Source organism: Planococcus citri, chromosome 2, assembly GCF_950023065.1.
Source record: "Planococcus citri chromosome 2, ihPlaCitr1.1, whole genome shotgun sequence".
Classification (NCBI taxonomy): Eukaryota; Metazoa; Arthropoda; class Insecta; order Hemiptera; family Pseudococcidae; genus Planococcus; species Planococcus citri.
Window position 1 is genome coordinate 57,200,819 of NC_088678.1, and position 26,144 is coordinate 57,226,962.

Consider the following 26,144-nt stretch of genomic DNA (forward strand, 5'->3'; position numbering starts at 1 on the left):
TGAAATTAGTTTCGAGTTTTAAAAATCTTCTGGAGTCTCCAGAACTGTTAAAAACGGTTTGAAACACTTTTCAATCGATTTGGCAGGTCAAAAATAGGGTATATCCCAAATTTCAGCTTTCTAGGTTAATTTGGTAACATTTTGATTTTTTCCCACACTTTAGTCAAAATTTGATTTTTGAAAATTCACCAAAAATCGAAAAAGTCACTCTAGCACTATGGGAATGTTACAGATTTAAAACTTAATAAATTTATCGAACCAAGAAAAGAGTCGCAAGAGTCGCGAAAAGAGTCGCAGCTAAAAGAGTCCGACTCCTCTCAGACTCCTTCATTTACGGAGTCGCTTTTTAGAGTCGCTGACTCTTAAAATCCAGGAGTCGCGCTAATGAGTCGCGGACCAATACCACCTCTACATAAGGCCTCAGCGCAAAACTGGATTGCGACGTTGACAATTCTCTGGTAGGCTGAAGTTTGGATGGCATATTATGGGAAAAGTACATTTTCTCATCGTTTTTGTTTAATTACTCGAAAAATTTAATGAGCACATAGGTATTTTACGGGTGAAAAACAATCTACATTTCATGCCCTACAATCGTAGACCTAAATTTGAAACTTTCCCTTCAATGCGTCGATAGATATGAAAGTTAAAGCTCTGTGCGCGCCAGTACTACGCTTTTAAATTGGAATAGAATGGAATTTTGAGTGAATACATGGATTTTTGAGGATGGAAAAATGATGTGAATGAATCGTAGATCACTTTTCTATTCTCAAATAACCTTTAACTCTCTCAAAATTGCATTCTATTCAGATTTAAACATCGGGTACACATAACACTGACTGATAACACATTGTCAACTGTTAAGTTGAATTAAATCCCAGCCTTTTCAAAACTACTCGCAATAACTACGATCAGTAATCGAAATTCATCTACGTACCTTATTATTGAATAAGAAATAACACGAATCGGCGAATTTTCAACTACTATGACTTGAAAAACACTTTGAAATAGAATGTACTTCTGTAAGATCCGATCCTGTGTTCATTCAAATTACACATAAAATATGCGTGATGATATTGAAAACGAAACAACTGACAGTAATTATTGATTGAGTAAAACTGATATTTGATCATTGGAAGATGCACTGTAATATTTTAGATCATATTTCCTGAAGCGATTCAAAGTAAGGAAGAATGCTGAACACAGAATTTCAACTAACAGATTCGGATCAGTTTAGTTTTAAGTTTGATTGAAATGATCATTACACGCGAAGATCAATCACAGCTGAATTAATGTACTTACTTAAAGGACATTGAAACTATTAGCGCATTCACTGATGATATTAAAACTGATTTACGAAATTACTTATGCCTTAATCCAGTTTCTGGTGCAGGAACTGGTAGAAACCCAACAATACAGATTCGTTGTACGAAGAGTACTGATTCAAACAAGCTAGCCGATGAATTAATTATAGTTTAGTTGACTGTTGATGAATAAGATACCGAAACAATTACTCAAAATTATTTATTTAATTATTAATCGCGAGAAACACTAACTTACACTAACGAGATACCGGCATATTTCATCTTATGGGAACTTGAAAATTGAATATTTCGGCCACCCATTATTATAATTTTTTTTGCAATATGGAGCACAACACTTAAAAAGGCATTTAGAACAATTTTAAAGAATAAATTCAATCAAATAACGCGAAAATAATTCAAATTAAAACTCATTTTCTTCTCAATTCCCACCAAACTCCATACTAACTACCATACACAAATGATAACGTTCAGCCCACACCCTGTTGCCAAGTTTTTCTGCGCTGAGGCCTTGTGTAGAGGTGGTATTGCGCGGACTCCTAAAATCAAAGAGTCGCCCCAGCTCTGCTACCATCCCTTTTCCCCGTTGCCTGCAGTTGGATGTCTTACCCGGAGGGCACAGGTATAGTGTCTATAATTGCAAATTATGTAAAAAACATGCATTTTTCAATTTTCAATTTTTAATGTATATTCCTCTATAATGATTTTGCTCAAGTCATTAGTCATTAATTACGTAATTTATTGCATTTATTTATAAAAAGACATCTTTTCATTTTGTTTTGGGGTTTTTCCGTTTTGGTATGCAATCTTTGCCCAAAAATGAAAAAGTTGTTATGCCATGCTGTTCTCTCAGTAGCTCTACAGAAGTACTGTCGGTACATCGCCTTTTTTCTAATGAAAATAATAAAATATGTACAATAACAAAAATTTGGTCAAAAACTGACTGCAACAGTTGAAAAAATAAAACAAGTTTGTATTTAAAAAAACACATGTTTTAAGATTTAAATACCTAGCATATTTTAATTTTAAACTTTTTTTTGTTTAAAACTCGACGTTGTTTTAAATATTGTGTTTTTTAAAAAATCCGAACTCTTGTCTGCACTTCTGCAGTTTCCTTGCTTATTGCTGCAGTCCATATTCTCCGTTGAAATTTAGGTTGAGTGAACAGTAAAGTTAAACTTTAGTAAATTTATCTACCTACTTCGAAAAAAAAAGTCAAGACAGAAGAGCACATTATGTGATGGATGTGTTATGTTTAATTATAGTAATATTGTATTTCGTCCATTAAGTATTTTTAAAATAAAAATAAAATCAAATTTCGTTCTACATATTAAAAATAAAAATAAAATAAAAAGTATAAGTAAGTGAGTGTTCTTGGACTCGAATAGCCTCGAACACGTCCGATGTTACACGAGGGAAAGTGGCACTTGGATTAGCTCCATAGACTCTCTCATCTGTCAAATCGTCAACATCATTTTATCAATTCAGTGTTTTTCTTCACTGACTTCGCCGGATTTTTAGAATAACTGCGTGAAACTCATTCTGTATGAACGATCAAAATGAGTGGCAATTCGAATAATAGCAGTTCATCTACAGCGAATTATGGTACAACAATATCTATAGAGTCGTTGAAAGTGATCGCTGAAAGCGTTGGAATACCGAACTTATCGGATGAATGTGGCAAAGAATTATCCGAAGATATTACATTCAAACTGAAACATATCATTCAAGTAAGAATTGAATAATACCTGTGTAGAATAAACAATGTATTATATCAAATATCTGATGCTTATTGTGTTCAGGATGCAATGAAATTTATGACGCATTCAAGAAGAATCAGAGCAATGCCTTGTGATATTGATAATGCTCTCGTTTTGAATAATATTGAGGTAAATGTCTTCCATAATTTATTCAGCTGTACATTTGCACCATATCGATGTTTATTTTTAGTATATTATCATTATTTTTTTCTTATAGCCATTGTACGGGTTCAGTTCAGCGGAACATATTCCATTTCGTTTTGCTTCTGGCGGAGGACGCGAGTTGCACTACACCGAAGATAAAGAAATGGATCTCACTGATATTGTCTACAACACCAATATAAAATTCCCTCTAGAAACCGCTGTTAGATGTAAGTATAATGGTATTGGAGGAAAATTATTCTGTGCGGGAAAAGTATTTAATAGATGATCATGTTTCGCAGCTCACTGGTTAGTAATCGATGGAGTACAGCCAACGATACCAGAAAATCCGCCGCCAGTTTCCAAAGACGAGCAAAAATTAGAGAGTGTCAATCCGGTTGCTAATTTGAAGAAGAAAGAAAATGAGAAGGAGGCGCATGGAAAACCAGCAACTGGGTTGGTAGAACTAATTAAAATGAACCGATATTCGCTTCGTGTTTGGATCGTCTAATGTTGCTTTCATTTTAGAAAAATGCATAAATTGAAAAACGTCGAAACAGTCCATGTGAAGCAATTAGCTACTCACGAATTATCTGTTGAGCAACAGTTATATTATAAAGAAATTACCGAAGCTTGTGTGGGATCTGATGAAATCCGAAGAACGGTATTTTTTTTCTCTTTCCCTATAATGTATATTTGTATAACCATCGATAATTTTCATTCGTATTGTTCATTGCTGTATTAAAATTTTGCAGGAAGCTTTACAAAGTTTGGCCAATGATCCTGGATTACACGCGATGCTTCCACGTATGTGTACGTTCATTGCAGAAGGCGTTAAAGTTAACGTAGTTCAGCATAATTTAGCTTTGTTGATTTATCTCATGCGTATGGTGAAATCTCTTTTTGATAACCCTACATTATATTTGGAGAAATACGTAAGCATAAATTTTTGTTCTGCTGAACTTGATAATTTTACGAATATTAATTTAAAATGTATCATTTATAGCTTCATGAATTGATACCATCGGTTCTAACGTGTGTTCTGAGTAAACAATTATGCTTAAGGCCAGATCAAGATAATCATTGGGCACTTCGAGATTTCGCATCACGCATCATCTCGCAAATCAGTAAAACTTTCAATACATCTGTAAATAATATTCAATGCCGTATTACCCGACTCTTTTCGGATGCTATAAACAATGATTCTTCTCATTTGCCTACTGTTTATGGCGCTATTCAAGGTACTGCGTACTTTCATTTAAGTACGAAACAAAATGTTTTAATATTTTATTTTGAAATTTACTTATCTGGTTAAATTTCTAAATTAGGCTTAGCTGAATTAGGACCACAACTTGTGAAACTATACGTATTACCGAGGGTGAAAGCATTATTAGCTCGACTTGACGGCGTTCTTGAACGGAGTACGCCTAATAATGCAGATAGAATAGCGGCGTCGCAGATAAAGAATTTACTAATTGTGAGTATTCGCCTACTCTTGAGTTTATTTGATCAATTTTCTATCAGAATCTGAAATGATGTAATTATTTTATCAGAATCTGAAATGATGTAATTATTTTTTATTTTCAGAAAGTACTAGCTCCGGTTTTAAAAACGGGCCCGCTTGATGCTGATGAATATAGAAAGGAATACGGTTCTTTGGGACCTAGTTTATACAACGCTGTATCGAAAGCTCGTGCATCATCGAATGTTTAATCTGCCTTTCTTCCATCGGGATGTCTAGCTAGGTAACAAATTTCACGAAATTCCTTGTTTTTAAAACATCTTACAGGCGATACAGGCGATATAATATTAATTTTTATTTTTTTCATTGTACTCGTATTTCGCTGTTTGTTTGGAATTTACCAGCACGAATGATCTTCGCCATATATATATATTTTTAATTATGTGAATGTGATTCATGAATTAATGTTTAATGTGTACGATATGAAATTAGGATTAGATTAATATAAGTACTATTTTTTCTAAGATCACATTTTTGTTTGTATTTTTGTAGAATTAAAATTGCATTTCTGTTGTTATTATTTTCATTTTTGTTGCTGCGTTTCTCTCAGTGTGTTACATTGCACTGCATCATTTGTAATCGTATTTCTTTCAATTATATACGAGTATTTTGATCGCATATTCCGAATGCTCACCGCAAAATTTGTATCGCCTCGATTTTCACATCAATTTAGGTCAATGAAATATTAATTAAATAAGTTAATTTGTTCAAATTCAAATCATTTAAAGCATAATAATATAGCGAATCAGCTAAGTTTTTTGTGATTTGTCATATTGCTACGTGGATTTGGTCTTTCTTAACTGGTCAACCGAAGATAAAAATTGAGCTAATTCACGTTCATTTTACCTTAAACAACGTACCTAATTAATTAAAATTCGAACAAATTGACTTGGTAAAATTTCGGTTTTTTTCTCATTTCTGACCTAAAGATTCTTAAAATTAATTTTGAAAAAATAAATGAAAAAATGCGCTTTAGAACTAAACATTTTGACTGATGGAGTGATGGTGATGTTCATTATTTTGCATGCTCTTTTGGTCATTCAGTCTGACTTTTTGTCCGGTTCAAAAATTGTCATGCAAGTTGGGATACCTCTCTCATAAGACAAAATATTTATCCTCAAAGACAGTGGGTGATTTTCTTGTTAAATAAATTAGGAACCGTACAATTTCACCAATGGAAACCTTTTTCCATCTGAAATAAAACAAATGATTCCAATTTCAATCGATTTATTGAAAATTACATCCGGAAAATGCTAATAATAAACAACAACAACAACAATAAATACAACAAGACGAACAGTTGAATAATAACAAAACAGGAAGTTAAGAAAACATACTTACAAAGTAGGTACACTATAAAAATAAAACACAGGCAATTGAAAACAATTTGAATAGAACAGAAAAAAATATTTCAATTTTGTACATTTCAGATGTGTTTGATACGTCAATTATTTTAAATAGCAATTCCTCTGAAATCAAAAAATGAAACGTTTAAATGAAGAAATTTTCAAACCTATGTTATCACAGCAAAAACGATAATTCATTAATTCACCCAGACAAAAACTGCATATCTCGAATTACACGTAAATTATTAAATTCGTAAATTAATGCTTCTATTTCATTAATATGATTCAAATCAATCTCAACCACCTTATTGTATATTTTAGACAAACTCTCGTCAAATGCTCCTTCCAAACCATGTCTATCTTCCAATTCACTGACAATTTTTAAAAGATCAAGCAAACCAGTCAAAATACTGGTTTGAATCAAATCTTCCTTCAGATGAGAAGATCCGCATTTCTCCAAATTACTACTCAAGCAACTCATCAACGAAACCAGTAACCGATTATCAAACAGAATATGATTTTTAGACTTGAGCTCAGGCAAATCTTTGATAATCTGAACGGCAAATTTGATATTAACGTCAGGTTCCTTCGAATTCTGTTCATTTCCAAGGGTGAGAAGTCGATTTGTCAGTTTATTAACGAAATATTTGAACTGATCAACTTGTTTCGAGTCAAATTCATCATCTTGAAGAATATTCCAATCAGATATCGCTCTATATATCATTGAAATCTCCACGAGAGTGTAATTTTTACACGAAGCATCTAGACTAAAAAGACTGACCAGGAAATTCTTCAACAAGTTCCGTTCATCTGGTGTCCATTTTTCTTTACTCAGAATGTCCAGTATTGAAAAAGCATCGAATATTTCAGCGACGCTTCTAGAAGTAAACACACTGCATATTTCGGTGCCTTTTTCAGCAAGTTTGATAACGAAATATTTGAAGTTTTTCAACTGATTATCGTTCCATTTCTCGCTATCAAAAATGTTGAATTTACACACAGAGTTTAAACCGACGGAAATTTCTTGAGGACTAAATTTATCAACGATAGCACTTCCACGAGTTACAGAATTGACGATAAAATCTCGAGCTGCTTGTATCCCAACAATATTCCACTTACTTAGGGCATTCAAGCTATTAACAACTGTTTGCGAATTGAATTCACCGGAAATTGAATTCCCTTGTTTGACCAGTTCTGCAATAAATTCCATAGCCCCTTCCAATTCCTCGACGTTCCATTTGGAGAGGGCATTTAAGCAATTACTGACATTCTGGCCATCAAATCCGGTGATCGTTGAACTTCCATGTTTAATTAAACGAACGATGAATTCTCTAGTTCCTTCGAGCTCGTCGATTTCCCACTTTGACAGAGCATTCAGAATATTAGCAGTCGCTTGAGCATTGAATTCGTCAATTGAGGAATTTCCATGCTTCAAAAGTTCAATGATAAACTCTCTGGCTCCTTCGAATTCGTCAATATTCCATTTACTGAGAGAGTTCAAGCTGTTGGCGATACGCCGTGAAGTGAAGCTATTGATTAACAAACGACCGCGTTTTATCAATCGAGCAATAAATTCTCTGGTTCTTTCTATTTCGTCAATGTCCCATTTGGAAAGAGCATTTAAAGAGCTAGAAATATTCAACGAGTCGAATGTATCAGCTGTTACAATTCCATTTGTGACCAATTGTTCGATGAAATATTTACTTCCTTCCAACTCGCGAATATTCCATTTTGACAACGCGTTCAAACTATTACCAATTGCTTGAGGATCAAAACCACAGGCTGTTAAGCTTCCTCGTTTTATTAATCGAACAATGAACTCTTTGGAACCTTGTAATTCATAAATATTCCATTTGCAAAACGCATTCAAACTGTTAGTGATATTTTGGTTACTGAACGTATCGATGATAGAGTTTCCATACTTGACCAACGAAACAATAAAACCTCTAGCGTCTTGCATCTCTTCGATGTTCCATTTGGACAGTGCGTTCCAACTTAGTGCCATCTCCACAGAATTGAAGTTATTCGCCACCAAAGTTCCTCGTTTCATTAAGAGAATCGCGAACTTCTTGGCTCCTGTAAATTCTTCGATCTTCCATTTGGACATTGCGTTCAAGGTTCTGGCGATACTCGAAGAAGTGAATGTATCACTCGTTGAACTTCCTCGTTCAAGCAGCAGTTCGATGAATTCTCTAGCACCTTCGAAATCACTTATATTCCAACAGGACAAAGCACTTAGGCTGTTTGTGACAGCTAAAGAATTGAACTGATGAATAACTTTAATGCCTTGTTTTACTAAACAACCGATGAATTTCTTAGACCCTTCAAGCTTGTCAATATTCCATTTCGATAGAGCACTTAGACAAATAGTGATACTTAGATGATCAAATCGATCAGCTGTTTCATTCTCCAGTATCCAAGTTCCTCGACGTATCAAACCATTGATTACAGATCTAAATAAATCAATCTTGGCTATTTTCCGGTCATTAATTTGAACACGACCTTCCCATACATTGCTATTCAACACATTCCATTTGGCAAACGCGTTCAAAATAATATCAATCTGCCGAGAACTAAATTTAGAAAAAAATCGACTACTTGGATCTAATAACTGGTCTCCTTTTCCAGTCAATCTAACGATTAACCGTTTGAAATTTTCGCGATATTCAGGACTCCATTCAGTACTGAAAACATTGAGTTTCAATAAATTAGTGAACGTGCAGGAAATTCCAGTTGCCTCCATTCTGCCCAAAGAATCGAAACGCAAGAGCCATTCTTCCACCAAATTACCAATTTCCTCGGCCAAGTTTTCGTCTTTAATCGTAAAGTTTAGCTGCTTGGAGAAATCAGCGTGTCTTCTGAAGTATGGGTATCTCTTTTCGTTACTTCCCGCGTGCATGTAACGTAATTTCTTGGAAAAATTAGCGTTATTTGACAAGCTAAGGAATGCCTGTTTCACATTGGAATTAGTACAATGAACTAACTTTGGAAAATCAATATGATCTTGTGAGCTAGAAATCACAGTTGTTTCGGTTTCTTGCATGTGATATGATTTTTCTGAGAAGTAATTACAACCTCCGAAATTGGGAAATATCTTTATGGCGTTACCTCCGTGGAAATAATATAACTGCTTCGATAGATGTGCGTTACTTTTGCAAATGGAAAACATCTTGATAGTTGAATGTTGAAACACTTTTCGATCAGCAAATCTCTCAAACGTTCAAACAATTTAGTCGCAGAATTGGAAACTTGAGAGCTGCAGCTGCGTAATTCAACAAGAATATGGTAACGACTGGATCGATGACAAAATCGTTTCGCTTTTTGCTTTGCTTTCCTTCCTCGAAGATACGTTTGTTAGACGGCTATGAACAACCCAATGTAAAGGATTCCTGTGAAATATTTCAAATTTATTTTAAATAATTGGCACTTGATACCTTGAAAAGTGACTACGTTTGTAGTAAATTTATTAAAATCTGAAGTTCTGAACATTATAAAAAACAACACACTGAACTGCGTCGATAGAAATGATCGTCATTGTGGAATTCTACTCACCAATTTGAATTTTTTCACAGCACTAAATATCTTGATTTCTTGACAGATGGTTTTTCATTGTAACAATGACCTATCGTAGGATAGCAATCACTCAATTAGTTATCGAAGTAATAATACATGTATCTACGTAAACAAAGTAAATGTCACTCGAACAATACTTACTCTTTAATAATTTTCGAACATTTCACTAAAAATGAGCAACTGAGTTGGTAATTGGTATAACTATGATAGTTTTCATGAATCAAGGTTAGTTCATTACCCGCACCGGCATAAAGTTGTATTGCTACTGCTGATGAATAAGCTTGAATATTGAAGCGTCGGGCAGCGTCAAAAGCTTCAAAGCTTCACTGTAATTGATCAAATTGATCTAATTAGCAAAAGTATGAAGCTATACAAATATAATTTCAATAATTTGAATTTTGTTTTTCTTTTTTTTCAACATGAAGAGGGATCCTGTAATGAAAACATTGTGAGGAAAGAAACTTTTGTATGTGAAGTGGAACCCCAGTTTGTGATTAAACTGAAACCCTATAACATTTTTATCTATGTAAATTTTCATATGAAGTGGAACCTTTTCATTACCAGAAAGAAAATGTTCACATTGATGAACAGAACTGAGCTTGCATAAATTGAATCTTCAACTGAAGGTGCAACACAACTAACACAAGCCTAATCAATCCAGCCCTCTGATTTGCCTTTTTTTTCAACTCAACCCATTACCATTTATTAGTTTATAGTTTATCAATGCATTAGTTCGATAGAACCTCTGATAATCATAATAATATAAGTCATTAAATCTGGATACTTCACCAGTTCACCGAGCATAAGTAGTCATGATAACCCCAAATATTGAAAATTCAGGTGATAAAAAATTTCCTTTGTGGGTATGAAAGTCCATGATGAATTTGAGTGGTAGGTTATCATATGATATCCAAATTTTTGAGCTTTTTTCTTCATCTATATACTGACAGTGGTTGCCCTCCTACCAAAATTGCAAATTAAAAATTCTGATTACCCAAATTTTCGTTGATTTAGTTCACTTTGAGAATTTCTGTTGGGTAAACATGTCTGAATTTGAGGAGCTCATTGCAAAAGTAGCCCTTGTCACATGAACTTTTAGACCCTTTTCACTCGATTGCACCTATTGCCAACTGCGGAGATCATGTTGTAATGATGAAATGACCGTCGAGTTGGTCTACCCTGAGTAGCCCTGAGAGGAATTGCTTTATAGAGTTTACATTCATGATACTGAGTACGCTCAAGGGAGAGCTTTAAAGATTGCATAGGTTCATGTGACAAGGGCTACTTTTGCAATGAGCTCTTCATTTGAGTTAACTTGGTAGGACTAATGGAATGTGAATTTGAGAAAAATTTTTGCATAGATCAGAGCATCAATGAAAATTGATCCGATGATCCCTACCAAAATTTGTGATGAATAATCATGATAACCCCAAATATTGAAAATTCAGATGATAAAAAATTTCCTTTATGGGTAATGAAAGTCCATGGTGAATTTGAGTGGTAGGTTATCATATCATATGATATCCAAATTTTCGTTGATTTAGTTCACTTTGAGAATTTCTGTTGGGTAACGATGTCTGAATTTGAGTAAACTTGGTAGGACTAATGGAATGTGAATTTGAGAAAATTTTTTGCATGGATCAGAGCAATGAAAATTGAAAATTGATCCGATGATGGCGATGATCCCTACTAAAATTTCTGATGAATGATCATGATAACACCAAATATTGGAAATTCAGGTGATAAAAAATTTCCTTTGTGGGTAATGAAAGTCCATGGTGAATTTGAGTGGTAGGTTATCATATGATATCCAAATTTTTGAGCTTTTTTCTTCATCTATACTCACAGTGGTTGCCAGTGCCGGTTTTAAGGGGGGGGGATTTGGGTGATAATCCCCCCCCCAAGAGGCCAGTTTTTTTGGAAAAAATTTTGATGCTATAAAGTGGGAATTTTCCTAGCATTTTTGCGCTCTTGTTTCACTGAGATGGATGCCGATTACAAACCGATGTTCATTTTTTCCCATATTGGCCATATTTTTTGAGAAGAAGAGGCCTTTTTTTTCTTCTCAAGCCCACATTATAGGTATACATTCGTACACGATTTACTTTGAATAATACTTTGCAGGCAAATTTCAGTCACTGAGGTCCCTCCTTTTTAAAAATTAAATAAATAAACGACATATTTATTCAGTGGCGTGGCCAGGAAGTGAAGGGGGCTATTGTCCTCCCTTGCGAACGAAAATTTGAAAGAAAACATGCAAAAATGAACGCTTTTTGTTGTTGTTTGGACCCATTTTTTCTGATAATTTTCGCTCTCGCTTCGCTCGAGCAGTAATTTTACCTTCATTTTCATTATAATCATCCACACATCACGATAGGTTTCCAGAAAATGACTCCTATTTCGATTTTCCATGCCTAAAAATCTGGTTTTGCCTCCTCCTTGAGGAAATTCTGACTATGCCACTGTATTTATTTGATTTCTGCTCTCCAAAAAGCCTAATTTTACCCCCCCCCCCACCCAAAAAAATGAGACGGCAAAATTGTTTGGTTCTGACCCAATTATCCCCCTCCAAGGAAAAATCCTGGCACCGGTACTGGTGGTTGCCCTCCTACCAAAATTGCAAATTAAAAATCCTGATTACCCAAATTTTCAACGATTTAGTTCACTTTGAGAATTTCTGTTGGGTAAAGATGTCTGAATTTGAGTAAACTTGGTAGGACTAATGGAATGTGAATTTGAGAAAATTTTTTGCACGGATCAGAGCAATGAAAATTGAAAATTGATCCGATGATCCCTACTAAAATTTCTGATGAATGATCATGATAACACCAAATATTGGAAATTCAGGTGATAAAAAATTTCCTTTGTGGGTAATGAAAGTCCATGGTGAATTTGAGTGGTAGGTTATCATATGATATCCAAATTTTTGAGCTTTTTTCTTCATCTATACTCACAGTGGTTGCCCTCCTACCAAAATTGCAAATTAAAAATTCTGATTATCCAAATTTTCGTTGATTTAATAGTTCACTTTGAGAATTTCTGTTGGGTAAACATGTCTGAATTTGAGTAAACTTGGTATGTTTAATGGAATGTGAATTTGAGAAAAATTTTTGCATAGATCAGAGCAATGAAAATTTATCCCTACTAAAATTTCTGATGAATAATCATGATTACCCCAAATATTGAAAATTCAGGTGATAAAAAATTTCCTTTGTGGGTAATGAAAGTCCTTGGTGAATTTGAGTGGTAGGTTATCATATGATATCCAAATTTTTGAGCTTTTTTCTTTATCTATACTGACAGTGGTTGCCCTCCTACCAAAATTGCAAATTAAAAATCCTGATTGTGATTATCCATTATCCAAATTTTCAATTTTCATCAATTTAGTTCACTTTGAGAATTTCTGTAGAGAAAACATGTCTGAATTTGAGTAAACTTGGTATGTTTAATGGAATGTGAATTTGAGAAAATTTTTTGCATAGATCAGAGCAATGAAAATTTATCCCTACTAAAATTTCTGATGAATAATCATGATTACCCCAAATATTGAAAATTCAGGTGATAAAAAATTTCCTTTGTGGGTAATGAAAGTTCCTTGGTGAATTTGAGTGGTAGGTTATCATATGATATCCAAATTTTTGAGCTTTTTTCTTTATCTATACTGACAGTGGTTGCCCTCCTACCAAAATTGCAAATTAAAAATCCTGATTGTGATTATCCATTATCCAAATTTTCAATTTTCATCAATTTAGTTCACTTTGAGAATTTCTGTAGAGAAAACATGTCTGAATTTGAGTATACTTGGTACCAGGGCTGTTAATACAAAACGAAACGAAACGAAAGACATGAAACGAAACGGAAAATTTTCCCTCTGGACACGAAACGAGACACAAAACGAAACGAATCAAAAAAATTACACGAAACGAAACGTTATAACGAAACGAATCATTTCTATTTCTTCAATTTTTGATTTTTCATTGCAAGTTTTTTTGTAAATTTCGGCCAAATGTTGTCAAATTCACTCAAATTTCATCCATTTAGAGCCTCTAGAGGGGTTCTCTTCTTCATTTATTAATGAAAATGTCCGCTTTTCTCACTTTTTTGGCTGAAAGGAAACGAAACGAAACGACACGAAACGGCACGAAACGAAATGATACCACTTTTATGGAACGAAACGAAACGGTATAACGAAACAGTTTGGTTCAAAGAGCTCAACCGAAACGAAACGATATGTTTACGTTTCGTGTCTAACAGCCCTGCTTGGTACTGGTGATTGGTGAAGGAGGCATTGTAGTGCCGCCGTGATCAAGCTCGCCCTGCATCGAACTTTGACTATATAGATATACTACGTATATGGACTGCTAACCCTTATCAAAGTGTAAAATGTAAACATAAAAGTCCACGCAACAAAATCGACGGTTCTAGTCGAAGATTACATGCAATTGTATGCGAGGATGACGCGAGGTGACGCGCGCATCCAAGGTTCCGTACTGTGAGAGCCAATGAGCAACGTTTTCAGGCAACGAACACCGCGTTTCATTGAGTGGACTTTGAAAATCTGGCTTACACGATTTCTCCATATAACCAACGTTAAATTGATAAGAATCAGCAGTCCATATACGTAGTATATCTATATAGTCAATGGCATCGAATGTAAATATGTAAACCAGTGTTGCAAGAGTGGAGTAAGAGTAGGAGTAAGGAGTGCAAGGAGTGAGAATTTTTGAAAGGAGTAGGAGTGGAGTTGGAGTGTTGTCAAATCAAAACTCCTTACTCCTCTTTTTTCCCCTAATTTTGTGACTAAATTACATCAAAATGTTGCTGTTACTCACGTATTTTCAGTATTTTCAATTTTTTCAGTTGTTTATTTTAATGTTTTTCTCATTATTATCATCAATGATACTATTTTATCAATTATTGATATACTTTTACCATCTTACACCTTTAATTTATGGATATAATCAATCACTCAATATCTGTAGAGTCAAAATTCCTGAAAAATAATGAAAAACAATGGGAGTAAGGAGTGGAGTAGGAGTGGAGTAAGAGTGTTGACATTTCCTTTGGAGTGAGTAAGGAGTGAGAGTAGTGCTGAAACCACCACTCTTGCAACACTGATGTAAACAGAAGATGATCTGAATTCTGAACCATATCTGAACTGTATACTCAACTGAAAAAATATTTATAAGACACCCAACATCTATCATCTATGATGAAGTAAGAAACAAATGATATTATGTTGATGAATTTATTTCTAGTTAATTAATTATCGCGCGATTACACAATTAATGAATAATGAAGTGTTCTCGGGCTATGATCAACCCAAGAAAGTGAATCGTAGGATCCCACTTCAATCAGATAATTTTTGTGTAAGGAAGGTTCCAGTTCATGCATAAAATTTGCACATGAAGTAGGATCCGGTTCCACTTTAGTGATACATAGGTTCCACTTTGGCCGATGGTCCCAGTTTATATACACTAATGTACCCAGGGTTTTTTTGATAGAAAATCGTCGAAACTGCGCATATTAGTGATGGCAAACTATCGATAGTTTTTCAATAGTATCGATAGTTTTTTTTAACTATCGATAGTTTGACCGATAGTTTTTTTTAAAAGTATTGAAAAAACTATCGATAGTTTCTGGATGCTATCGAACTATCGAAAATCCAATGTTTTATTGAATTTTTAACCAAATTTTTGTAAAAAAGGATCGCTATTGTTCATTTTTTCAATAAAAAAAAGTATTGTTTCTTTTTTTCTCTCTCAAAATGATGTCCCTTGATTTTTTCAGATAAAAAACGTAATAATGAACCTCCAAACTCGTGAAATCACATCCATTATCAGTTTTTAATAAAAATTGAAAACTATCGAAAAAACTATCGATAGTATCAATAGTTTTTGTTACTACCGAAAAAACTATCGATAGTAAAAACTATTGAAATTTTCACTCGAAAACACTATCGATAGTGAAAACTATCGATCGTTGCCATCACTAGCGCATATTCTAGTGATGTGATAAGAACTTGATCCCTCCCCTTCCCCTCCGTGGTAATCTGGTAAACACCGAAATTCTTGCTCCACGTCCACTTGTAAGACTCATAAAAGTACTAAAACTAGTTTGAAAAATGTTGGAATAAGAGTCGTTTTGAGCATCATTATATATATCGTTCGTTGTGAAAATAGTTGTACTCGATTATTTCTATGTTGTAAAAGTAGGATGTTCGAGTATTCGTATTTTATCGTTCATGGCAGACGTTTTCGTCTCGTTTCTTTTAGTTTGTAAGTTCGTTTTACGTCTATATTATGGCGTTTATTATATAAATAAATCGATAAAATGAACGTGCGTTGTATTTAATATCGTTTCTATAAATCGTACTATCGAAGAAAAGATCCACGAACGTATATACCCCCCTCTGTTGCACAACATGGTAGCAGAGCGTGGTTTTCAAAGTAACGTTCCTCATGGTAATTTATATTTCGTTTTAATAATCGTACATTATCGTTATAATCGTTCGTAATCGCAGTTCGTACTGTTTTATTCGTCATCTTTATTGTTCCGAACATCCGATCTCAAGATGAATCAATACAATCCACCATCGCACCTCGTGTTTCATGGAAACAACTTTATGGAATGGCGTTTTCGTCTCTACAATCGATTAAGAGCTTGTAAGCTTGAAAATACCATCGTAGGTAACGATGCATCCGATACCAATAAACGAAAAGCGATGGAAATCGTTGTGAATTTGATCGGAGACGAACCATTGAGACATGTGATCGATGAAACCGAACCTTATGGAGTAGTTACAAAGTTGCAATCGATTTATTCAGCAACAACGTCCGTTAAACGAGTCGCTCTACGTGTGAAATTGATGAATATGTCCCTCGAACTATTCAATAATGACGCGAAGAAATACGTTGAAGAAATTGCGTTCACCGTCAACGAACTCAACGCTAGTTTACCAGCCGGCAGTTCGATTCTCCCCGAAGAACAAATCGCTTGGTTATTGAATGGCATTCCGAAGAAATACGCATCCGCTCGTGCTTCTGTTAACGCTCTTTTGTACTCCGAAGTTCAAGCGACCAAAGTAACTGTAAATAAAGCGTGCGAAGTCGTTATTCAAGAGTTATCCGCCATCGAACCGAAATCAACCGTTTCCGTTCCTCCTGAGAAGGAAGAAAAACCGAAAGAAAACGTGATCCCGTCGCCTACCGCTCTTGTGACTCATCATCAGAATTCGCCGTTCTGCTACCGATGCAAATCGCCAGGTCACATTGGCCGAAATTGTCAGAAATTTCCCGAAAATCGTCCGAAGTGTAACAAATGCCACAAGTACGGACACGATGGTCCGAATTGTCGTACTTATCCTGAAAGTCCAGGCCCAGCTCCGCAGAGTGTGCAAATTCCGACTTCTGCTAGTGCTCAAATAGCACATCAACAAGCACAAAGTGCTCTTTCGGCATTTCGCCAACCTCCGACTCATCAACAACATAAGTTATGCTTACTTCCCGATATGTAAGTTTTTCATTTGTGGCGTGATCTCACGCATTTTTTAATTTTAAGTTTATACTTTATTTTTCTATTTTTTTTATTCTCGAAGCAGTCGTGCTATTTTTAATTTTAAATCGTGCATCGTTCTATGATTTTTGTTTATCGCTCATCGTTCATTTAATCGTTCATCGTTCTTTGTTATTTTAGAAATCAAACTTTTATTTTGTAAGTTTCGCTCTGTTAGTTTTAAGACATTTTTGTAACTTAGTTGTTACTTAATATTAACTTTTTTTATTTTTTTAATCGCTCTTTTCAAGATGCGTCAAAACGAAGGAGGAATGTTGGAATAAGAGTCGTTTTGAGCATCATTATATATATCGTTCGTTGTGAAAATAGTTGTACTCGATTATTTCTATGTTGTAAAAGTAGGATGTTCGAGTATTCGTATTTTATCGTTCATGGCAGACGTTTTCGTCTCGTTTCTTTTAGTTTGTAAGTTCGTTTTACGTCTATATTATGGCGTTTATTATATAAATAAATCGATAAAATGAACGTGCGTTGTATTTAATATCGTTTCTATAAATCGTACTATCGAAGAAAAGATCCACGAACGTATATACCCCCCTCTGTTGCACAACATGGTAGCAGAGCGTGGTTTTCAAAGTAACGTTCCTCATGGTAATTTATATTTCGTTTTAATAATCGTACATTATCGTTATAATCGTTCGTAATCGCAGTTCGTACTGTTTTATTCGTCATCTTTATTGTTCCGAACATCCGATCTCAAGATGAATCAATACAATCCACCATCGCACCTCGTGTTTCATGGAAACAACTTTATGGAATGGCGTTTTCGTCTCTACAATCGATTAAGAGCTTGTAAGCTTGAAAATACCATCGTAGGTAACGATGCATCCGATACCAATAAACGAAAAGCGATGGAAATCGTTGTGAATTTGATCGGAGACGAACCATTGAGACATGTGATCGATGAAACCGAACCTTATGGAGTAGTTACAAAGTTGCAATCGATTTATTCAGCAACAACGTCCGTTAAACGAGTCGCTCTACGTGTGAAATTGATGAATATGTCCCTCGAACTATTCAATAATGACGCGAAGAAATACGTTGAAGAAATTGCGTTCACCGTCAACGAACTCAACGCTAGTTTACCAGCCGGCAGTTCGATTCTCCCCGAAGAACAAATCGCTTGGTTATTGAATGGCATTCCGAAGAAATACGCATCCGCTCGTGCTTCTGTTAACGCTCTTTTGTACTCCGAAGTTCAAGCGACCAAAGTAACTGTAAATAAAGCGTGCGAAGTCGTTATTCAAGAGTTATCCGCCATCGAACCGAAATCAACCGTTTCCGTTCCTCCTGAGAAGGAAGAAAAACCGAAAGAAAACGTGATCCCGTCGCCTACCGCTCTTGTGACTCATCATCAGAATTCGCCGTTCTGCTACCGATGCAAATCGCCAGGTCACATTGGCCGAAATTGTCAGAAATTTCCCGAAAATCGTCCGAAGTGTAACAAATGCCACAAGTACGGACACGATGGTCCGAATTGTCGTACTTATCCTGAAAGTCCAGGCCCAGCTCCGCAGAGTGTGCAAATTCCGACTTCTGCTAGTGCTCAAATAGCACATCAACAAGCACAAAGTGCTCTTTCGGCATTTCGCCAACCTCCGACTCATCAACAACGTAAGTTATGCTTACTTCCCGATATGTAAGTTTTTCATTTGTGGCGTGATCTCACGCATTTTTTAATTTTAAGTTTATACTTTATTTTTCTATTTTTTTTATTCTCGAAGCAGTCGTGCTATTTTTAATTTTAAATCGTGCATCGTTCTATGATTTTTGTTTATCGCTCATCGTTCATTTAATCGTTCATCGTTCTTTGTTATTTTAGAAATCAAACTTTTATTTTGTAAGTTTCGCTCTGTTAGTTTTAAGACGTTTTTGTAACTTAGTTGTTACTTAATATTAACTTTTTTTATTTTTTTAATCGCTCTTTTCAAGATGTGTCAAAACGAAGGAGGAATGTTGGAATAAGAGTCGTTTTGAGCATCATTATATATATCGTTCGTTGTGAAAATAGTTGTACTCGATTATTTCTATGTTGTAAAAGTAGGATGTTCGAGTATTCGTATTTTATCGTTCATGGCAGACGTTTTCGTCTCGTTTCTTTTAGTTTGTAAGTTCGTTTTACGTCTATATTATGGCGTTTATTATATAAATAAATCGATAAAATGAACGTGCGTTGTATTTAATATCGTTTCTATAAATCGTACTATCGAAGAAAAGATCCACGAACGTATATACCCCCCTCTGTTGCACAACAAAAAACGTGGTGATAACTGATAACTGATAACAATTTTTCGCAATTTTTGAATAATTTTAATTTAGAATTTTGATGGAATTTTGACTCAAAGCTGAGATTATTAAATTGCTGTTCAGTACGTAGTTTTAAACTTCAGTCCAATTTTTTATTTAACTAAATGAACATTTCGTGAAATACCCAGTAGGGATTCCAGCTCGTCAAAGTCACTCGTCAAAGTCAGACTTCGGTTATAAATTCGTCAAGGTTGTTCAGTACCGGCATAGACAGTACCAATTTTTACGTAAATCCTGTATCAAAGGTACTAATTTCTAGCGTATAATTCGTAAGTACAACAAAAAACATTATTAGAAGATCAGATTTACTCTATCATTACTTCATTCTCGGCAAAAGTTTTGAATTGTTGGGGTGAAAAAAGTATCTGTAGCACATTGCATTTAAAGTGGGATCTTTGAACAAAGTGGGAGCCTAGTTCTCACTACAGTGGGATCCAGATCCCACTTTAGATGAAAATTTTGTTCATAAAGTGGGATCTTTTTACAAAAATAAAATTCTATTTAAAGTGGGATCCATAGATTCACACTCATTTGCGATGCAGCCAATCTTTTTTTTGAGGGTTCCCCACATTAGCCCTCAAAATCGAGCTTTCCTCTCCATCACCCAGTAGCAGTGTAGGAAATCCACAAATTATCTCGGGTTCTGTATGCAAACATTTTAAAATAATACATTATTTTCCAAGAAATGAAGCTCAATGTGAAATATTTTTTACATTAATGCTTAGTAACTTTTGTTACAAAGGTATTTTACGCTTTAATCGACCAAGTTAATCAATTCAAAAATTTTTGGTGGGGCTTTTTCATGTATTACCTGCATTTCGGACTGCATGATGACGTGATAAGAATGCTTGGATCTTGAGAAGGGCTAGAAAACGATCAAAACTGTTTCAAAATAGAAAATTACGACTTATTTTCGATTTCAATTTCATTTTCGGTTCTATCATTGAATTTTAGAGATCCCACTTTATACTGAAAGGTTTAATTGTTAACATTATCAAAGATCCTAGTTTGATGTGAAAAGGAGGTCCCACTTTAAATGCAAAATTTAACGTGAGAATTTGATATTCATTTAACGCTCCCACTGTAGTGAAGAAAAAGTAGAAGCTGATGAAATAATTTGTACCTATGTGGGATAAATTTGAGATTCTTTTGTATCTGTAACTTATTCACCTTAGTTTTCTTCGATTGATCATTGTACTATGATTTCAATCTTCTTTAAGATTCACATATTTATTTTGAGTAATGTTTGTATTGATTTTCTGTTGACAGATAAGTATTAAAAACTGTAATGCAGCTTTGGACGCTTGGTAGGATTTAATGATCTTGCATTTTACCTGATGAGTGAAGTTTTCTCCTCCAAACAAGTCAAACTGCAATAATTTGCATCTTAGCAACTGAATGAATTGTTCGAAATAAAGTTTGTGAGTTAATTTTTGTATTTGAGTATTCTCTTACTAGTCTATTCTTATTTGTTTCATAGTACTCGGTTCGAAATATTCATTTGTGTGTTATTGTTCAAAATGTTAATGATTTGTGATATTTTCAGCGTAAAACACAGACGTTGAAATTCTATCTTTCCTGAATGATAATTTCTTTCGTTGGATTCCGTTACGATTTCGTAAACAGTTCGATAAAGATGGTATTTCGGATGTTAATGGCTCATTAAAGTAAGAAATTAATTACGTTTAAAATTGCGAAAATATCTTTTCGAAATTTGTGATGGATTAGGTTGAGGAGCTTGGTATCAAGTTAGACAAATGCCACTTCCACAAAAATAAACTTACGTATTAATTCTTATAGAATTTTTAACGCTCTTTTCATTTTCGAGGTCCGTTCCTTACAAAATAGTTCATAAGAAGGTAAAAAACACATTCAAAGTTTTAGAGGCAAAACTTCGAACGTGTTTTTTACCCTTTAACGAACTATTTTGTAAGTAACGGACCCCGGAAACGAAAAAAACGTTAAAAATTCTATAAGAGTCACTACCTATCTTCAACCACATTGTACATGCAGTAGGGTAGAAAATTCAGCATTGAATATTTTTGTACATGATTAAAAACCTCAATTTTCTCAAAACTAACTTCATGGCGTTTGTTTAACTTTGATACCAAGCTCCTCGTTTGATATGATTTCAACGAATTATCAATTATTTTAATCGAGTAATGCCGAAAATCTGTAAATATTTCAACTCGATGGTGAATCATTAATTTTTCAAAATAATTCGCCCGTCTTCCTAAATTTTTCATTTTTTAAAAAATTCAATACGAATTACAAATACAATAAAATATCTGTATCTGTTTCAGGAATAATTTCACGCAGCGTTTCTCAAAGTTCTGATCTTTAAGCAGTACTTCGTTGGATTTTTTTCGTTGAAAGCAGCTGCATCATTCGGGTTTCAAGATGTTTTCTATCTTAGGAGGTCGTACTCATTTCTCGAAGAAATTATATTTTATATATAGCGATAGAGTCACAAAAACACTGCCCAATTTACGAAGTCACGTTGAGTTCTCTAAAAACATTTCTTACGTGCAAAAAGGTGGCAGCTTGCGAGATCATTCCGATGTTTCAAAGCAGATGCTTCGTACTCGTAATGATATTTTAAAACCAGTATCTTTCAGTTTTCCAACCCGCCCCGATTTTTCTCAGAAATCGCGACACAATCACGCAAATAGCGAAACGAAACTATTTTCTACTTATGAAAAACACTACGATTTTTCAAAAAAGTTGTCTTCCACAAACAGAGATAAGTTGGATGAGATAAGCACTCTGATTGAAGAATGGACAAAGCGTTACGATTCTTTGGGCAAACTCGATGCCAATATTGTCTGCGGTACTTTGAATACTTTATCAAAATTTCACGTTTTTGATAAGAAATGGAGTAAAAAAGATCAGGAAAACTTCAAAGAACTGATTATTAAAATAGTATTTGAAGCGAATCGATTATTTGACATGAATCGTCAACCTTTTTATAAATTAAAACCGTGGCAAATCGCAAATACCTTGAACGCACTGTCCGGTTGGAATGTATTTAAAAAAGATATCTGGAATGCTACCGTTCAAGTGTATGGTAAAGAAGTAACCGAAGTCCAGCTGTTCAAGTCTGTCATCGTTAAACTAATCAATCAAGGAAACAGTTTACTGGATCCTAGTAACAAAACAGTCGATCAATTCAATTCTCAGGCTGTAACCAACAGCTTGAATGCTTTGTCTAAATGGAACAAGAATGAGTTGGAAGGAGCCAGCGAATTCGTTGTTAAATTGATGAAACAAGGGTGTATAGAGGCCAGTAGATCCGCTTCGACGCAGCATAATATGGAAGATGAAAAACACATTTGTATGGGAGTCATGAAAACCTTGAAAGCTATGTCCAAATGGCACAACGAAGAATTACAAGGATCTAAAGAGTTTATCACTCAAGTACTTGTAAAAGGAATTTCACTCGCTAATAAATTTAATTCTGTAGAAATCGCCAACGGTCTAAACGCCTTATCTAAGTGGAACATTAATGATTTTCAAGAAGCCACTGGATTCATCGTTCTGCTGATCAAACGAGGAAATGCGATTATCGACCAATTCAACTGTCAAGGCATTTCCAATTGTTTGAACGCTTTGTCGAAATGGAATATCAACGAATTACCGGGCTCCAAAGAATTCATATCTCAGTTAGTTAAACGTGGAAGTGCTACATCCAAAGGATTTAATGCTCAAGAAGTTTCCAATAGTTTAAACGCTGTGTCCAAATGGAATATCGATGAAATACAAGGAATTCGCAAATTTATCGTCGAGTTGGTAGAATGCGGAAATTTAATAGTCGATATGTTCAACTCGCAAGAAGTTTCCAGTGCTTTAAACGCCTTTTCTAAATGGAACGTCGACGATTTCGAAGGTGCTAAAAAATTCATCAATCAACTAATTAAACGAGGGAGTTCTACAATCTATGGATTCAATTTTCAAGAAATTGCCAACAGCTTGAACGCTCTTTCGAAATGGAATATCGAAGAGTTTCAAGGATCCGAGGAGTTCATTGCCAATTTAGTTCAACGAGGTAGCGCAACAATGAGTGGATGTCGTTCTCAAGAGATAGCCAACAGCTTGAACGCGCTGTCAAAGTGGAAAATAGACGAGTTACCTGGAACTACTGAATTCATCGTTCAGTTATTGAAACTAGGCAGCTCTACGGTTTTTGAATTCGACTGTCAAGAAATCTCAAATTGTTTAAACGCGCTTTCCAAATGGAACATCAACGAGCTTCGAGGATCTAAAGATTTCGTTATTCAGTTATGCAAAAAAGGTATTACAACGAGCAATGAATCTATACCTCTAGATATAGCTACGAGTCTGAATGCTCTTTCTAAATGGAAAATAAACGAATTACCCGGAGCTAGGGAATTCATAGTCAAGTTGATACAACGAGGAAGCTCGACAGTGGGTAGATTCGATTCTCAGAATATTGCCAACAGTTTGAATGCGTTGTCTAAATGGAGCATAGACGAATTCGAAGGAAGCCGGGAGTTCATTATGCAGCTCGTGAAACGTGGAAATTCAATAATTGATTGGTTTGATGCTCAAGAAACATCGAATTGTTTAAACGCTCTCTCTAAATGGGATATCAATGATTTCGAAGGATCTGAAGAATTCATCGTGAAGTTGATTAATCGAGGAAGTTGTATAACTGGCGGATTTAATCCTCATGCTGTTGCTGCTACTTTAAACGCCTTATCCAAGTTAAAAATCGATATATCGGAAGGAGCTAAGGAATTTATCATTCGATTAATAAAGCAAGGGCATTCAACAGTCGACAAGTTCAGCTCTCAAAACATCGCTAATTGTTTAAATGCCGTTTCCAAATGGAATATCGACAAATTCAATGGATCAAACGAGTTCATTGTGGAGCTAATAAGACGCGGACATTTACTCGTCGACGAATTCAATTCTGTGGAAATTGCCGGCACTCTGAATGCTCTGTCGAAATGGAACATCGTCGATTTTCAAGTTGCTGAAGAGTTCATTGATCTATTAAGTGAACGAGGATGTTCAACAGTTGACGAATTCCAGCCTCAAGAAATCGCCAACAGTCTGAATGCCTTGTCGAAATGGAATATTAATGAATTCCAAGGAACTAGCGAATTTGTTTTGCGATTAATAAAGCGAGGGCATTCAACAGTCGATAACTTCAATTCTCAAAGCATCGCTAATAGTTTAAATGCACTGTCTAAATGGAATATCAATGAATTCAAAGGATCGAAAAAGTTCATCGTGGAGCTAATAAAGTGCGGAAATATACTCGTCAACGAATTCACTCCTGTGCAAGTTGCAGGCACTCTAAATGGTCTGTCAAAATGGAACATCGGCGATTTTTTCGGAACTAGAGAATTCATTGATCTATTAAGCGAACGAGGTTGTTCAACAGTTGACGAATTCCAACCTCAAGAAATCGCCAACAGTCTGAATGCGTTGTCAAAGTGGAATACTAATGAATTTCGAGGAACCAGAAAATTTATCGTTCGATTAGTAAAGCGAGGGCATTCAACGGTCGACAAGTTTAATTCTCATAACATCGCTATTAGTCTAAATGCCCTGTCTAAATGGAACATCGACGAATTCAAAGAGTCTAAAGAGTTCATCGTGGAGCTGATAAGATGTGGAAATTTAGTCGTCGACGAATTCGATTCTGTGGAAATTGCAGGCACTCTGAACGCTCTGTCAAAATGGAACATCGGCGATTTTCAAGGTGCTCGGGAGTTCCTCGATCTTTTAGTTGAACGAAAACAAGTTGTTAACAGTTGACGAATTCCAACCTCTAGAAATCGCCAACAGTATGAATGTCTTTTATAAGTGAAATACCTATTAATGAATTTCGACGAGCTAAAAAATTTATTGTTCGATTAATTAAACGTGGGCGGGTTAAATTAAAATTGAAATATCAAACCCATTTTAAATGTATAAAAATGAAGAATCTTTTATGTTCTGTTCGAATTGTTTTTGATCGCCTGTGTTTATTTTTATAATTTTATAGTGTACCTAGTTGTAAGGATGTAAATTTTATAACTTACGAGTACTATTTTCTTATTTTTCAAATGTTCATTTTGTTATGTGTTTTTTTTTGTTGTTTATTTTATTTGCATTTGCATTTGCCAGATGTTATTTTCAATAAATCGATTAAAATTGGAATCATTCGTTTTGTTTTAGATGGAAGAAATTTTTCACTGTTGATGTTGAAAATATGAAAATTGTACGATACCTAATTTATTTCAAGAGAAAATCAACTTCTGTTTTTGAATAATGAATTTTTTGACTCATGAGATGGGTATCCTAACTTGCGTGATGATTTTTAAACCGGACAAAGCTGGACCGAAGAAGCATGCGAAATAATAAACCTCACGAACCAAAATTTCAAGTTCTGAAGTGAATTTAAAATAAATTTTTTCAATTCTTAAATAAAAATCAAAAATCAGGCTAAAAAATAGGAAAAATTCAAAATTTTATCAAATTGACTTAGAAATCTGAAATTTGAGATATAGCCATTTTGGACCCGCCAAATCGATTGGAAACTGTTTCAATTCAAATGATTTTGAGCAGTTTTGGAACCTTTAGCGAAATT

At 34.8% G+C, this 26,144-nt stretch overlaps 3 protein-coding genes across 6 annotated transcripts in view; 2 read left to right on the plus strand and 1 right to left on the minus strand.

The window, feature by feature from the left end:
* The first annotated feature begins 2,742 nt into the window (after window positions 1–2,742).
* Window positions 2,743–5,259, plus strand: Taf6 (TBP-associated factor 6). 2 transcript variants are annotated; one of them, XM_065351565.1, is made up of 10 exons: window positions 2,743–3,049; window positions 3,122–3,208; window positions 3,297–3,450; window positions 3,523–3,676; window positions 3,749–3,884; window positions 3,976–4,155; window positions 4,227–4,461; window positions 4,549–4,697; window positions 4,808–4,965; window positions 5,087–5,259. In XM_065351565.1, exons 1-9 carry the CDS (start codon window positions 2,879–2,881, stop codon window positions 4,931–4,933), a joined length of 1,392 nt encoding a protein of 463 aa, XP_065207637.1. In that variant the 5' UTR covers window positions 2,743–2,878; the 3' UTR covers window positions 4,934–4,965; window positions 5,087–5,259. The 2 variants fall into 2 exon arrangements, with proteins under 2 accessions (XP_065207637.1, XP_065207636.1); XM_065351564.1 differs by having other exon boundaries at window positions 4,808–5,259.
* Window positions 5,260–5,952: 693 nt separating this feature from the next.
* The window catches only part of LOC135836621 (uncharacterized), a 30,452-nt gene continuing 10,260 nt past the window's right edge, over window positions 5,953–26,144 (minus strand). Inside the window, exons 2-4 of one of the 2 annotated variants that reach the window (XM_065351569.1) lie at window positions 9,803–9,987; window positions 9,641–9,710; window positions 5,953–9,477 (exon numbers count right to left, since the gene is read on the minus strand). In XM_065351569.1, coding sequence (XP_065207641.1) covers window positions 6,291–9,257 — 2,967 coding nt within the window. In that variant the 5' untranslated portion in view covers window positions 9,258–9,477; window positions 9,641–9,710; window positions 9,803–9,987 and the 3' untranslated portion in view covers window positions 5,953–6,290. Of the gene's footprint in view, window positions 9,478–9,640; window positions 9,711–9,802; window positions 10,624–26,144 lie in introns of those variants that run through there. The other variant, XM_065351568.1, reaches the window with a different exon arrangement.
* On the plus strand, window positions 18,969–25,714 carry LOC135836620 (uncharacterized). Of its 2 annotated transcripts, none has more exons than XM_065351566.1 (4): window positions 18,969–19,812; window positions 20,813–20,964; window positions 21,090–21,210; window positions 21,847–25,714. In XM_065351566.1, exon 4 carries the CDS (start codon window positions 21,944–21,946, stop codon window positions 25,328–25,330), a length of 3,387 nt encoding a protein of 1,128 aa, XP_065207638.1. In that variant the 5' UTR covers window positions 18,969–19,812; window positions 20,813–20,964; window positions 21,090–21,210; window positions 21,847–21,943; the 3' UTR covers window positions 25,331–25,714. The 2 variants fall into 2 exon arrangements, with proteins under 2 accessions (XP_065207638.1, XP_065207639.1); XM_065351567.1 differs by having other exon boundaries at window positions 18,969–19,788.

Excerpts from the sequence above, each read along its gene's own strand:
- Taf6 (XM_065351564.1), top strand. The coding sequence starts at position 2,879 with ATGAGTGGCAATTCGAATAATAGCAGTTCATCTACAGCGAATTATGGT. Across the intron at positions 3,451-3,522 it reads TCTAGAAACCGCTGTTAGAT|CTCACTGGTTAGTAATCGAT; the intron begins GTAAGTATAATG and ends CATGTTTCGCAG. Across the intron at positions 3,885-3,975 it reads CTGATGAAATCCGAAGAACG|GAAGCTTTACAAAGTTTGGC; the intron begins GTATTTTTTTTC and ends AAAATTTTGCAG.
- LOC135836620 (XM_065351566.1), top strand. The coding sequence starts at position 21,944 with ATGTTTTCTATCTTAGGAGGTCGTACTCATTTCTCGAAGAAATTATAT.